This window comes from Ochotona curzoniae, unplaced genomic scaffold, assembly GCF_017591425.1.
Source record: "Ochotona curzoniae isolate NIBS_2020 unplaced genomic scaffold, NIBS_Ocur_1.0 scaffold_4506, whole genome shotgun sequence".
In the NCBI taxonomy this organism is placed as follows: domain Eukaryota; kingdom Metazoa; phylum Chordata; class Mammalia; order Lagomorpha; family Ochotonidae; genus Ochotona; species Ochotona curzoniae.
Genome location: NW_024467119.1, coordinates 27816112 through 27830400, shown reverse-complemented (window position 1 = coordinate 27830400; position 14289 = coordinate 27816112). Strand labels below are relative to the sequence as shown.

Here is a 14289-nt window from a genome sequence, read left to right as displayed (position 1 = left end):
TCCTAAAGTTTTACTGGGTTGGTGTACATTCTATGGATAAATTCCAAGAAGTTATCGTGATGACTTCAGTCCATAAAGCTTTCAGAAGAAATTCTGATACCCAACAGATACCCACACTAATCCTCAAGCACAGGGAAAGGTTTGGGCTGACATCTGCAGGCTACCAGAGCTGCAGCCCTGGAAAGAGTGACACCTGTATCGCAGTGTATCCGCGGTTTTCGTTATGCAGTCTGTAAGGAGGTGAGATGCCCTCCAACTAAACCATTACCACCTATACAAGCCAAGTTTGTAAAACTCCCGCCTAATCAATGATTCAATCCAGTGAAAAAAAATTACTCTGAATAAAAGAAATGTTATATTTTATAGAAATACACAAACATACACATAAGGATGAGTTTTCAAAGCAAATACAATCCTAGGTTCTTCTCTTGTTTAGTGTAGAATCCAATTTATGCATGGTTCATGTTCCGTTCAAGCACAATATACATGTGGCCAGACACCGCATAACAGTCGTCCAGTCGTCAACTTTTGCTGATCCCAGTGCCTCTGGGCCCAGCCGTTGGTAATCAGCCCACATGGTTGTTAGGCTCACTGAGGTTGACTCAATAAACCCCAAGGCCAGGTGCCACTCGTGACTGCTTAACAACTTTCCCCAGTGAATCACTGATTTCTGTAAAATGGCACCTTCCTTACTTTATTGCTTTCCTGCTGAATGCTACTTCTTAATGATATCTGTAGGTTCTTCTCCATCTCCCCACCTCCAGAATATGAAAATGTTCCTGGTTTTCCTTAATCTGTATCTATGCTTGGGTGAATACAGAGTGACTCATGGCTTTTAACATCACTTGTACACATCCACGACACTCAACCCTCTCTCCTGAGCTCCACATTCTTTTTTTCGAATGGTCCCGATACCTCTACAAAGATGTCTAGTACATTTTTCAAATATTCCAAGCAGAATTCCCAGTCTCCTCTTTTTGTATAGCTTTCTCCAAATCAGAAAAGGTGATTCTGTTTTCCTGGTTAGTCAAGAGAAAAGCTTTGAGGGTACTTCTGTCTTATTTATTTCGTGTGCTATATCCATTCCACATTCTAGTGTCTAAAACTCTTAGGTTTTCAACATATATCTTGAATCTAATGATTATTTTTTCACTGTTACTGCTCTCACCCTGGATAAAACTCCAATAATCTTTTGTAGAAATTCTTTGTTGTGGGGCTGGCAATGTGGCATAGCAAGTAAAGCTATTGCCTACGGTAAGATATCCTATTGTCCATAGGATACTGTTTGAGTCCCAGCTGCTCTATTTCTGATCCAGTTCCACGACAATGTGCCTGAGAAAGTAGTCGCAAATGGCATAAATGCTTGGGTCCCTGTATCTACGTGGGAGACCTGGAAGAAGCTCCTGACTCCTGGCTTTATCCTGGCATAGGTCCAACCATTGTGGTCATTCAGGGAGAGAACCAGTGACAAAGTCTCTTTCTCTTTTCTTCTTCAAGTAAATAAATCTTAAAAAAAAAAAAAGGAAAAGAAAAGAAAATTTCTGTTGAACTGGCTTCATTCCATTTTGCTTCAGACTATTCTCAACAGACATCACAGTGATCTTGGCTGAAATGTAATCTGGGACCCTATGATGCTTCTCATCTCATTTAGTAAGAGCCAAGGTCTTCATAATCACCTTAGATCCTCAACAATCTGGTCTCCATAACCTTTCTGGGCTCCTGTCTTCTGTCCAAGCCTTATCTTACCTCTCAGAGGAAGGTATTTAGCTTAACAATGAAGATACTTTCTCAGAGAGCCACTGAGTTGGGTGCCCAGTTGTGACTCCAGTTTCCTGCCAGTGCAGATCCTGGGAAGCAGTATAGTAGTTCAGATCATTCCATCACTCCTGTGGGAGATCTGGATTGAATCTGTAGCTCCTGACTCCAGCTCCAAGCCTGCTTTGGCGACTGCAGACAGTTAGGAGAGTAAACCACCAGGAGGGACAGCCCTCCTTCTCTCTCACCTCTCAGTAAGGCCTCCTTTGAGCACCATATTTAAAACTCAATGACTTCTTTGTTTTCCCTTCCTTCTTTAAGTTTTTTACATTACCTTCTAACACACTCTAGAATTTTTTCAGTTATTTCTTTAGTTTTTGTTTTCTGGTTCTTCCATTAAAATGTAAGAAACAAAAAATTCTCAAAATTTCTTCTTATTCATTACCAAGTTCTGGTGGCTGACACATAGATAGGTGATATATAAAAACGAAATCGCTGAGTGATAGTTTTAAAAACAGCAATTACTTCTTGAAGTTCAACTCCTTAATAGCCAATAAATATAACAATTACTCATAACAGAATGGACTCCTCATTTTACTGACTAAAGCTAAACATTTAAAGGTGTTCAGGTTAAAATGAAGAAACATGAATCAAATGTAAAACATGTACGGAATACACTATTTTTAAAGATCACTTATCATTGGGTGGTATCCACAATGAGGCTCTGAAACATCTTCGCAGGGAAAGTGGGCCAATGAGCTACAGAAAAATCATTCTGCTTACCTGCTTAGCAATGGCTTTGCTGTCCAACTTGTTATACACTTTCCGGAGTCTTGCCACTGTTAGGGAGGACACAGAAAGTGCATAGAGGCCAAAAGACACCTTCTCCTCCGGGACTAACGATATGGGAGATGGGATTACACCTTCAGATTTCACATCTTTACCTTCAAAAGAAGGAGAGCTCTTGTTCAAAATGATCTGTTATCCTCCATACCCTACACCAGCTTTTCTTATTTTTTTTTTTAATTCTTACTGTCATTCTTAAGTGGGCAAGTCTGAAAACTTTGAAAATCTGAATGAAGAATCAAAGACTTTTCATTTTCAACCGTTCATTTCACAAAAAACAAAGAAAAAAAACTGTTGAATCATAGAATTCTACATTCCATTCCATGCTTTACGTATAGCCTAATTTAGAAAACGAGAAAGTGGTGTTAATTGTTTGCTAACAAATTGCTAAGTCCTTCTCCTATATTCAAAGAACAAAGGAGTAAAAACGAGTAGAATTTCTGTAGCACTACAGAAATAGGCATCTCCCAGGCCTTTATACCTATCCCTCCACATCTCCCAGACAACAGGCACATGCCTGTTGAATGAATCAGAAAACCTGAGTGTGAGTATTACTTGAACACTTAAAAGATGTATGCCCCATACATTTGTGACTCAGTTTTCTAATCTGTGAAATGAGGGTGAAAAGGACAGCTCATAACCCAAAGTATTTGCAGAGATGAATGAATACATGTCACAGGTTTGGGACAGCAAGGTGCTTCATGCAGATCACCTTGCCTGGTGCTCCATCTGTGTTCCCTCTTAGTAGATACCATCCCTAGGGGCTTGACTGTTCACAATAGATTTGTCCTAACAAAATAGCGGGATGGTAATGTCAGTTCATTTTACTTTAGGTTTTCCCAGAGAGAAAGCAGATTAAAAAAAAATGGACTGGGAAAGTAATGAAGAAAAAATTTGTTAACTGTTCTGGTCTGTAGAACATACATGTGTATTTCCTGGACTCTTTATGCTTCTTTTAACAAGAGTACCTACACTTTCAACCGTTTCAGGTCATAGCAGAAATTTCAGAACAACAACAGGTTTGAGGCGACTCCTACAGGATACTAACATACATCTTAGAGCCAATGAGAGAAAGTGGAGCGTGTTCAGGCATAAAGACAAACAATCAAAATAATAGAGTATGATAAATAGAAAACATTTTAAGTATGAATTGGCAAGGGTACCATGGTGTAGACAATCAGAGTACAAGGCCCTTGTCCCAGGTAAACACATGTATAATCTTACACACAGACAAATGCATCTCTACTGCAGGAGTTAAGACTCAAACAATTTGAAGAAGTTGCTTACATGGCATACATACAGCCTGGAAGCTTCCAACATAATTTGGTCCAAGTTCATAAATGGTAGTAACATTTGAAGGCGGCAAAACTTCTTCTAGAAAATGTGTGGGTCCCAGGCGCCAAACTAATGATGCAATCTGGCGTTGGGCAGGTGGAGTACCAATGTATGCATAGACTGTGCTCACCACCGGGGGATTTGTAGAGCCTGAGCCCCCAGGAGTACTGTGAACATAATGAAGCTACAAAGAGGAAAAAAGCAAAAATGTAAGACATGAAAGAATACCTTAGTGTATATATTTTCATTTTCCAAAGGTTTGCAAAATTTATAAAAGTTCAAAAACAGATGGGCTTGAGAAATCTAAGGACAGGGAAAGATTCTTGGATCTTAAATTATATATCATATAGGGTGGTGGAAAATTTGCTATCTGATTTGACTAAAGCAAACTATCCCAATGCTAAAAACAGGAAGAATAAAACAATGGATACTATCATTACTTGGTAGGTTTGTGTACCAAATTAATGATGCTTCTTTAAAATTTCTGGATTGAAAGAAATCAGAGAGCTCTTCACCATGGGATTAAAGTAGTCCAGAAATCGACTATGGTAACTTAAATGTGAATCAGTTAACTAAAATTATTAGTGAAAAATGTTTTTCAATAGAGAAAAAGTGAAGACAGAAAAGTGAACAGTCTGGATACAATTTATATGCACACATATTAATTTTAATGCAAAATACTAAGCACTGTTGCATGACATTTTCTGATTTCAAATTACTGCTAATTAACAATTACTACTTAATTACTTTGTAACAGGTACAGGATGAGATAGGAGAATTAAATAGCTGCTTGTTGTAAAGGCATCTTTCATTGCATTATGGAATGAGGGACATTCCCTGTGACCACTTTGTCACAACATCGTCTCGGCTTCAGACCACATCTTCATGGTATATATTATATGGTAGTTTTGGTGATGTTAACAGTATAATTGTGAGTAACAGTATGTGAACTGAATTTGATTTTATGAGAATGCAATTACTCCAGGAGACAGCGATCATGACAGTGTAAACATATCAATAATGAATCTACTCCACCTAAACTCTGGAATCTGAAGACATTTTTATTTTCAATGACACTAATGAATACTGAAGGAGCAATCACCTGGGGAATCTACCAACACATTTCAAATGTTATCTCATATACAAAAATACCAATGTCCTTACCAGGGGATTCATTATGTTGAAACATAATTTCACAATAAAGCATCATTGTCTTTAACGAGGAAATGCATTCAAAGAAGTTGCAGGTTTGAGTGCTTTTTAAACTTAATTCACCAAACAGGACAACAAAACTTTACCTCTATTATTTGCAATAACAGCATTGTAAAATGGATATTTATTTTTTTAAGAATTTAAGGAATTTTAAGTTTGCTGGTGAGTTCAATAGAAAATAATTACCAGCATTCACCCTGATTCAGAAAACAGAATTGTGCCTACTTCTTTATGCATTACTTGATGTGTTTTCTGAATCCTATGGTATGATTAATAGATTAATGTTTACATATTCATGCATTCAACATTCAATACATGGAACACTTAGCACCATCATCAAGGACTAAATTGATTGTTAAGAAAATGAGGAAAAAAGTGAATTTTACCCTTAAAGGTATGGAGTCCTCTGGACTAAAGTGCGATAATTAACTAAGAGATGACAATATAGTGTAATCACAGTTTATGTAGGCATCTTTCAACTCACTTCTCTATTTGAAAAAGTATTTAACAATCTACTTAAGACCTAAAAACTTCAGTAATTTTTTGGTACACTGCAACTTCCCAATTTTTCTCTAATCAAGTTACATGAATTAATCAATCAAGTTATCAAGTTACCCTAATGTATTGTTCAAATGAGAAGTGAAGATCAGCTTAAAATTAAGATAGAAATCTCAATAACACTCCAGCAAATACATACACACAGATCCCACACACACACGCGTCCTAACCCATCTTGAAAAGCAAGAGGGCTCCCAGGCATGCTCATGGCGTACCTTCACGGTGCTAACGAGCTGTCCATCAATATACAGGGCAGCAGTGCTGTTTTTCAGCATGCCTTTGCTCATCACCAAAACGAGATGATGCCACTGGCCTTCAACGATGAGCTCTCCACATCGGAAGCGAGCACAGCACGGCAGAATCTCGTAGAAAGACGACTCTTCACTAAAATCATCAACTGAAATAAAGGGGGAAAACGCAAGAAACCTTTGCCAGTGTTACGTCTATTCTGGCTGACAGTAATTTGCATGTAGATTTTTATGTTTGACTACATGTTAAAATGTAAAAAATGAAAAAAATTAAGATAATTCATATTAACCTAATAACCTGATATGAGGTAAGAAGTAAAATGTAGGACTTTTTTTTCTTTCTCCTTAAGATACATGAACTTATAATGAAATAAATCTATAATATGGAGTTATGTAAAAATAAATTAGATAACAAAGTTTTAGTAAATAATTAAAAGAGATGAATGGACACTAGAGTCAAAAATAAAAACAAGTGGAACTACAGGAAACAGAAAAGCTTGTGCAAGGCAAAGGAAACAATCAATAGACAACCTATGAGTTCTGAGAAAATATTAGCACATTTGACAAGAGGTTAATCTCTAAAATATGTAAGGAATTCAAACAACTCAATATTAAAGGAAATGATAAATTTAACTGAAAAATATGTTAAGTGACCAGTCTGCTACACCAGCCAGTGAATGAGAGAGCCAAAGTGGAGAAGTAGCAGGTAGACAAGGAAGGCTCAAGGAGCCAGCACCATGGGTCTCCTCAGATGAGGTCACTGTAGCAGCTGGCATGCATGAGAGCCAAGGCTGGGGCTTAGGGCAGGGGGAGCTGGCAAGGGGAGAACCAAAGAACTGGTGCCACAGGCCTCCCCAGGCCAGGTTGATGCACCCACCAGTATGCGTGAGAGCCAGGCCTGGGAGTGGACCAGGCTGGGGGCCTAAAGGTCTGGCACACCAGTACTCCTGGCCAGGCCACAGACTTGCTGTTTGTAGGGGTTTGAATACTAATGGCTTTTGGTATTGGCAACCAGGTGGTGCTTTCATGTCCTACTGCCCTTATGAATGTCAGGATGTCCCATCCCAATGACTTAGGTGTATGGTCTGGTCTCAGTGCACACATTCTATGACTGGGTCACATGTATTGCTGACCCCTGTGCAAAGTAGCCAACAGCTTATCAGAGCAATGATGACAATGTTGGGGACACTCCTTGGCACTGGTTGGAAATTCTCCAGCTCATGAAAGGCATCCATTGGAGGAGTTAGAGATTTCAAAACATAGGATCAGCAAACCCTATGCCCTGGTCAGTAGAAAGTAATTACATAAGGTAATGACTCTGCGCTCTTCAGCAACCCTTAAGATTGAGGGTTGGGAATGTCTAGGCAAGAGTGCAATGAGATAGAGATGCTTAGGGTTACAAGTTGAACACCATAACTTTTGTGCTCTATGGACATTTCTTTCTCTCCCATCTCTTCCCTCCCAGCCCACTCCAGCCTTGAACATGGCCCACCTGTGTCTGCGATCTCTTCACCTTTTAAACAAACTTTATTTAAAACAATTCACTAAGTACTTTTAATGTACTTAAGTACTTAGTACATTTCTCTAAATAAAACACAATTATCAAACGCTGAGACATCTATGAAAAGATGGTTAATGTTAACAAGGAAATGCAAACCAAAACCAAATTTGACAAGTCACCTCATACCTATCAGGATAACTATTACCAAGAAAAAAAAAGTGGAGAACTTAGAACCTTCATGCATGGGTGGTGATAATGATAAATGGCAATACATGGAAAATAGAACCACTGTATGAGCCAGAAACACCATTTTTGGGTATTGCACCCAAAGCAATGGAAATCAGGATCTTGAAAATGTATTTATCCTACTGTCTGCAGGGGATTGATAAAGAAAATGTAGCTTACACATACAACAGAACACTATTCAGTCTTAAAAAATAAAGAAATTGTAACAAACTGAATCAACCTAGAAAGCATAATGCTAAGTGAAAGAAGTCAGACATAAAAAAACACGTACTGCATGATTTCACTTAAATGAGGTATCCCAAAATAGGCAAATTCTTAGAAACAAAGAATAGAGTGATGGATGCCTAGGGCATGGAGGAATGTGGGATAGGGGGCGGATTAATCAATCACCATAACGTTTCAGCCAAGGAAGATGAATAAGCTCTACCGTTCTGTTATCTGACAATGTACCTTAAAGGGAACACAAATGTATTTGAACTTTTAACATGTACTTGATAATAGCATCAGTTAGGAAAAAAAAAAAACAAACTTTATTTCTGCTATGTGGTAGAAGCAGAAATTATCTATTGGTAGTTTGTGATTATATTGCCCAGATGACAACAGCTGGTAGTTAGAATCAATTAATGGTGTTAAAAAGAAATTTGTTGACCTAAGTTCATGGTTCACAAACGACTGTGCACATGTGCATGAATACATAATCTGAATTGTTAACATTCCATCATCATTTCCTGACTCCATTTCATCTACTACTTGGTACTATTAGGCAAACTAAGCTAAGAAACAACGGGCTCATCTTAATTTCATTTCAGTGTTATACTAATTAAGATAATTTATCTTTTCCAAGTATTCAAAAGGGGGCAGGACAACAGTGGACTACCAGATGTTAAAATTGCATTTAAGGGGTTAGCACACTAAGCTATGCTAAGTAAAGCATTCCATATGGACCTCAGTTCATGCCCTAGCTGCTACACATCCAATCTAGCTCCTGTTGTTAGCCTGGAAAAAGCAGCAGGAAATGGTTCAAGTGCTTGGGTCCCTGCTCCTAGTGTGTGAGGCTTGAAAGGGCTCCTGCCTGTTGGCTTTGGCCTGCCTCAGCCCAGGATGCTGTGGCCATTTCGGAAGTGGGTCAGCAGATGGAGAATCACTGTCTCTCTCTTTTCTCTTTGTAAATCTTGCATTTTTTTAAAGATATATTTATTTGTATTGGAAAGTCAGATATACAGAGAGGAGGAGAGACAGAGAGGAAGATCTTCCATCCAATGATTCATTCCCCAAGTGATCACAACAGCCAGTGCTGTGTCAATCCGAAGTCAGGAGCCTAGAACCTCTTTCCAGGTCTCCCATGAGGGTACAGGGTACCAAGGCTTTGGGCCGTCCTTGACTGCTTTCCCAGACCACAAGCAGGGAGCTGGATGGGAAGTGGAGCTACCGGGATTAGAACTGGTGCCCATGTGGGATACCAGTGCATTCAGAGCGAGGACTTTAGCCACTTGATGACACTGCCCAGTCTTTGTAAATCTTGCAAATTAAATAAAATGAAAAAAAAAACCTCATTTGAAAAAAAAAATTCAAGGGGTGGGCATTTAGACTTAAGACTACTGTGAAGACTTCAGACTCCCGTGTCCCATGTAATGGTACTTGGGTTCAATAACTGAGTTCTGGCTCCTGACTTTAGCTTTAGCTAATGCAGTTTGTACAAGGATAGCCTGAATGATGGGGTTTTTGCTATCCACGAGGGAGATGTGGATTCAATTGTATTTCTGGCTCTGAGCTTCAGCCCCAGCCAGGGTTCACTGCTGGAATTTGGTGGGTGAACTGGTAGATGAAAGCTTTCTCTAAAAATATACGTATCTGTTTGCCTCTCAAGAAAATTTAAAAAAAAATTTCTGTAAAGAAAAGTAAAATAAAAATAAGTCAATTAAGGAGCTAAACATGCAATGTACAACACACTCACTATTTTTCAATGCAAGCACGTAAGAAGATACTAAAAATAAAGTTTAAATTATGAAGAAGGAACTGGTAATTTCTATTTTTATAATCTTAAGAAAATCTATACATGCCAAGAAATAGCATCATTATCTGTTTGAATTACGAGAAGGAAAGACATTTGGTTCCTGTTCAAAGTAAGATGTTTAGCTGTGAGTAGAAAATTACTAACACCAAAGCTAGTACAAAACCTTGCAGATGTGTGGAAAGTTGCAAGCAGCTTTCTGATCTAACAGGTTACAAACCACTTGGGCCATCTTTTGCCTTTCTACTTGCATGAGCGGGCAGTTGGACTTGAAGTGGAGCCGACAGGAATCAATGGGACATCAGCATTGTAGGTGGCAGCCTAATCTGCCTGGTTCTAATGGCAGCCCCAAGATTAGAGAGCTTTGATTAGAAAGAAGTCAACAGGACTAAATGCCAATAAGGAGTAAATGGTTATAGCAAGAATTTTAATCTATATTGATACCTGGCTTGAAGTAGGGTACCAAGCCAAGAAATTTTACAATCAAATTGAAAAGCTAAGATTTATATTCAAAGTAATGAATACCAACCACATGTGAATCCATATATAATATTCATTTTTTTTAGTTAAAAGAGCAAATTTAAATGATCAGAAAGAACACGTATATATACATGTTTCTATTCAGAAGAAAGAAAACTGCTTGACTTGAAATTTACAATTTTTTGCTATTTAAATCATCTAGGAAGATCTTTACAAATGTTCAGAACTTGAAATCCTACTGCATGGCAATTTGTGATGGCATATTGTAAGGAATTAGGATTATGAAATGGTGTGTTAAAGTTGTAAAAGTAAGTAATGCCTAAAATAATTGAAATGTTATTGTGTCTAGCACAGGGTGGCGCATATGGTTGCAGGTGTTCAACGAAAAGTAGTAAAGCAGAGTTCACAGCCAGCACTAATCCTCACAAAAATACATCAAACATGCAACCTGCTTTCCCAGTAAGAGCTGTTACTTCTTGGCAAGTAAGGAGGCACACCTGTTACTTCACAGTTTCTGATTCTCTTTTTGAATGTGTCTTGAGAGTCAATATTCAAGACTGAACATATGTAACATACATGTTGGAAGAGAACGAGCATTTGGACCTTAAAAATCATCAAATTGGTATTTTCGTGCTTTTAGGATCAAAAGAAGACAACAAAATATTTAAATACTGACCATAGTTTTGCAGTAGTTCTTCTTTAGTGGAAACAATCAGAGATCGGTCCTTTGCTGATAAAACTACAGCGAGGCACACATAATGTTGTTCAGAAGAATTTGCTCGACGCACAACAGTAAGAAGTCGGACAGGGTGGTTATTCGGAGGAGAGCTAAAATGTTCAATACAAAACCAGCTAGAGTAGCTTAAGCCAGAGGGGGGAGGGAAGAATCTTTCACCTGAAGCGAAAATAGGAAAGAAACAACGGTGGAGTCTGTGTTGAGTCATATCTACATTTAAAAAGAAGCCAACCAAAGTATATAAACTCTAAATAAATATAATCTACTAAAAATAGTATAAAGAAAATACCACTTACCAGAACCAATGCCGCTGACTACAGCCCCATCAGTAAGACCTGTTGTGACAGCATTATTTGTAGGCGCATTATGAGGGGCCAGACTGGGCAGAAACAGGCAGCTATCAAAGAGAAGATAAACGCATGTTGGAGGCCCACTGTTTCTGAGCACTATGCACCCATCACTGTGAAACAAGCTGCCAGTCCGTGAAGGGAACTCAAAAGAAAAGTTTACAGCCTGTATCTAAGATGCCTAGCAAAGCCACTCATCTGAACTATGTGAGAGGTCTAAAACATAACACTTTTTTAAAAAAAGATCTTTCAATTATTTTTAATTTGAACATTTGAAAATGAAGGTATCACTTGCATTTGGTAAAACCTATCGATGTCTGACCCTAAGCAGGAGGGTGGAACTGTGGCATCCTGAGCCCACAGATTTCTTCTGGGGATGGCGCATCACTCAAGTCATTGCTTGGGATGCCTGCATCCCACACTGGGGCGCCTGGCTTGAGGCCTGGCTTCTCTGCTTCTAATCTGCATGTCCTAGGAGCCACAGAACAGCTCCAAGATCTTTCTCTGTCTCTGTGTTTCAAATACATTTAAAAAAATATTTCTTAATTATATTGTACCAAGCTGCTTATTCACAAACTCCCTTATTTATTTTTTTCGTGTGGATATTTACCCTAGCAGTTAAAATGCCAACAATCCACATCGGAGTGCTAGGGGTTTGTGCCTCAGCTCTGGCTTCTCACTCTATCTTCCTGGTAATGCGGGCCCAGGGAAGCAGTAGTCATGGCTCCATTGGGTCCATCACCCACAGAAGAGACCCGGAAGAGTTCTCAGCTCCTGGTTTCATCCTGATCCATCCCGAGTCATGGCAGGCATTTGGAAGTGTGAACCAGCCAACAGGAGTTCTTTTCCCTCTGTTTGTCTTACTCTCCTAGTACCTCCCAGATAAATAAATTTAAGAGTAAAGAAAAATTCCTTATACTCCTTTCTAGTCACTCCCATTATTACCACCTTCTATTTCAAAACATTTCCACTTATTTCAAAAGTAGAGTGACAGAATAAGAGAGAGAGAAGAGAGAGACAGAATCAGAGAGAAAGAGAGAGAGAGGAAGGAATATGGAGGGAGAAAAATTTTCCATCTGCTGATTCACTCCTGAGAGGCCCCCAACAGCTAGACAGGGTCAATCAGACAGGAGCCAGAACTCCACCTGTATCTTCCATGTGGGTGACAGGGACCCAGGTAGTTGGGCCATGATGTGCTGCCTTCTAGGCGAATTAGGAAGAAGTGAAATGGTTCAGGAGAAGCTAGCACTCTAATATGGAATGATTACATCTTAACCAGCTATGCTATGATACTCACACTCCAAGCATGTTTTACTCTATGGCTTGATTATAACCTAATATATTTTTAAAATACAATTTACAGATTATGTGAACCTGGTTGGATCCTACAAACAACTGTTATATCCCAAAGTTTTCTATCAGCATGTGTGTGCATGTCAAAGCTACTGGGGTATTAGTAATTCTGAATTTTCTATGGATTCCTTATTGCCCCCACTGCTACCACAGACTAAAATATATTTATTTGAAGAGGTGGTTGCTGAACACTTAGAATTCTTCTGTCTGTGCTAGGTCATTTAAGGATAGAATGATCACAAAATGCAAAGAACAGTTCAGGAAAATGTTTGATCATATGTTATGTCACACTGTGTGAACCAGGCAATTTCTATCATGATTACTCAACCCTGCCATGTTAGCATGAAAGCAGTCACAGAAAATACATGAGAATGTAAATGAGTAATGCTTTTCTGACAAAATTGCATTCAGCAAAAAAAAAGCCAAACAACAATAACAACAACAAAAAAACCCCACCATGCATGCAACAGTTTTATTAATAAAAGCAGTTTTGAATCATGGGTCTTAAGATTATTAGTTCCTGGATCTCACTACTTTATTTAGTATACTAATCAAATAAAGTTAATTGACTGTGGATGTATTAAACAGTGTGTTTAAAGAATACAATAATTTGAAAATATTTAGTGTACTATGTTAATAAATTCAACCTCATATATTTAAAATCAAAGATCTACTTGGAAAGGCAAGTGTGAGGCATAAAAATAACAGAATAAGGCTTGGCTACATTGAAAAAATTCCTTACCCAAACCCTTCAAGCGATGTGTCAAATTCAACAAAAGCTGGAGTAACTGAGGACCCATGAAGTCTAATGTCATGTGGTGTTGTCATGGAGACCAGACACTTGACCCTGGTCAGGGGTACTGTACTTCCTTCTGCAGATTTGACCAGACTCTTGCTTATCCGGTAATGGTTATCTTCATGCAAACTGAAAACATTATCTGAACCCAGGCCTTCCAGAGATGTGACCATACTACCTGAAAGTTAAAGACAATTATTTGGGAAAAGTACTGTGTAGAATTAAAATAATAACTCTCACCATATGTGCATTCTGTCCTGACCTCCCTGCTGCCATGCAGGGATCTATCCCTTCTTTCAGCTTTTCAGGAGCCATGAAGCTTCAGTCTCGACTCTATAATTTTTCATCAATAATTTTGAGTTCCCATCCTTTGCATACACCTATGGTCACTGTCCTGTAAATCCACAGCCTGGTAATAATCACCTAACCAGCTGCTCTATATAAGGTAGCGATGGCTGCCATTATATACGCCATTGAGCAAACTAAGGAAATGGAGACTTCTTGCAGCAGTTATTCACCCTTCCAAGTCCAGCGTCATTCTGAAAATGCACCAATGATTTCTGTCCTACTCCCTCAAGTAGTCAATCTGATCTTATGTTTCAAGACAAACAACAAGAAATGATTTTCATTTTTCACATGACTTTCATGGATGAAACAAGTCTAACAAAAGGAATCTCAAAAGTCAACTTACTTCTCATGTCTGGTTCGTAATAACTCAGTGAACTTGGCTTGTGAACCCTGTATTGTTTTAGAAGCTTTTTGTCCCAGGCACCACAATTTAAAGGACTTGCCAAACGTAAAAATTCCCTAAGGGAAAGACAAAGTAATTATTCCCTGATTAAGAATAGAATAGAAAAGAATAGAA

The 14289-nt window shown here is 38.6% G+C and overlaps 1 protein-coding gene across 3 annotated transcripts in view; it reads right to left on the bottom strand.

The window, feature by feature from the left end:
* WDFY3 (WD repeat and FYVE domain containing 3) overlaps nucleotides 1-14289 on the bottom strand; it is a 264769-nt gene that overhangs the window by 94520 nt on the left and 155960 nt on the right. For all 3 annotated transcript variants that reach the window (XM_040967248.1, XM_040967249.1, XM_040967250.1), the window contains 7 exons: nucleotides 14116-14231; nucleotides 13371-13602; nucleotides 11225-11325; nucleotides 10869-11087; nucleotides 5922-6103; nucleotides 3889-4120; nucleotides 2539-2699 (listed from right to left, as the gene is read on the bottom strand). In XM_040967248.1, the coding sequence (XP_040823182.1) occupies nucleotides 2539-2699; nucleotides 3889-4120; nucleotides 5922-6103; nucleotides 10869-11087; nucleotides 11225-11325; nucleotides 13371-13602; nucleotides 14116-14231 (1243 nt within the window). The remainder of the gene's footprint in view (nucleotides 1-2538; nucleotides 2700-3888; nucleotides 4121-5921; nucleotides 6104-10868; nucleotides 11088-11224; nucleotides 11326-13370; nucleotides 13603-14115; nucleotides 14232-14289) is intronic.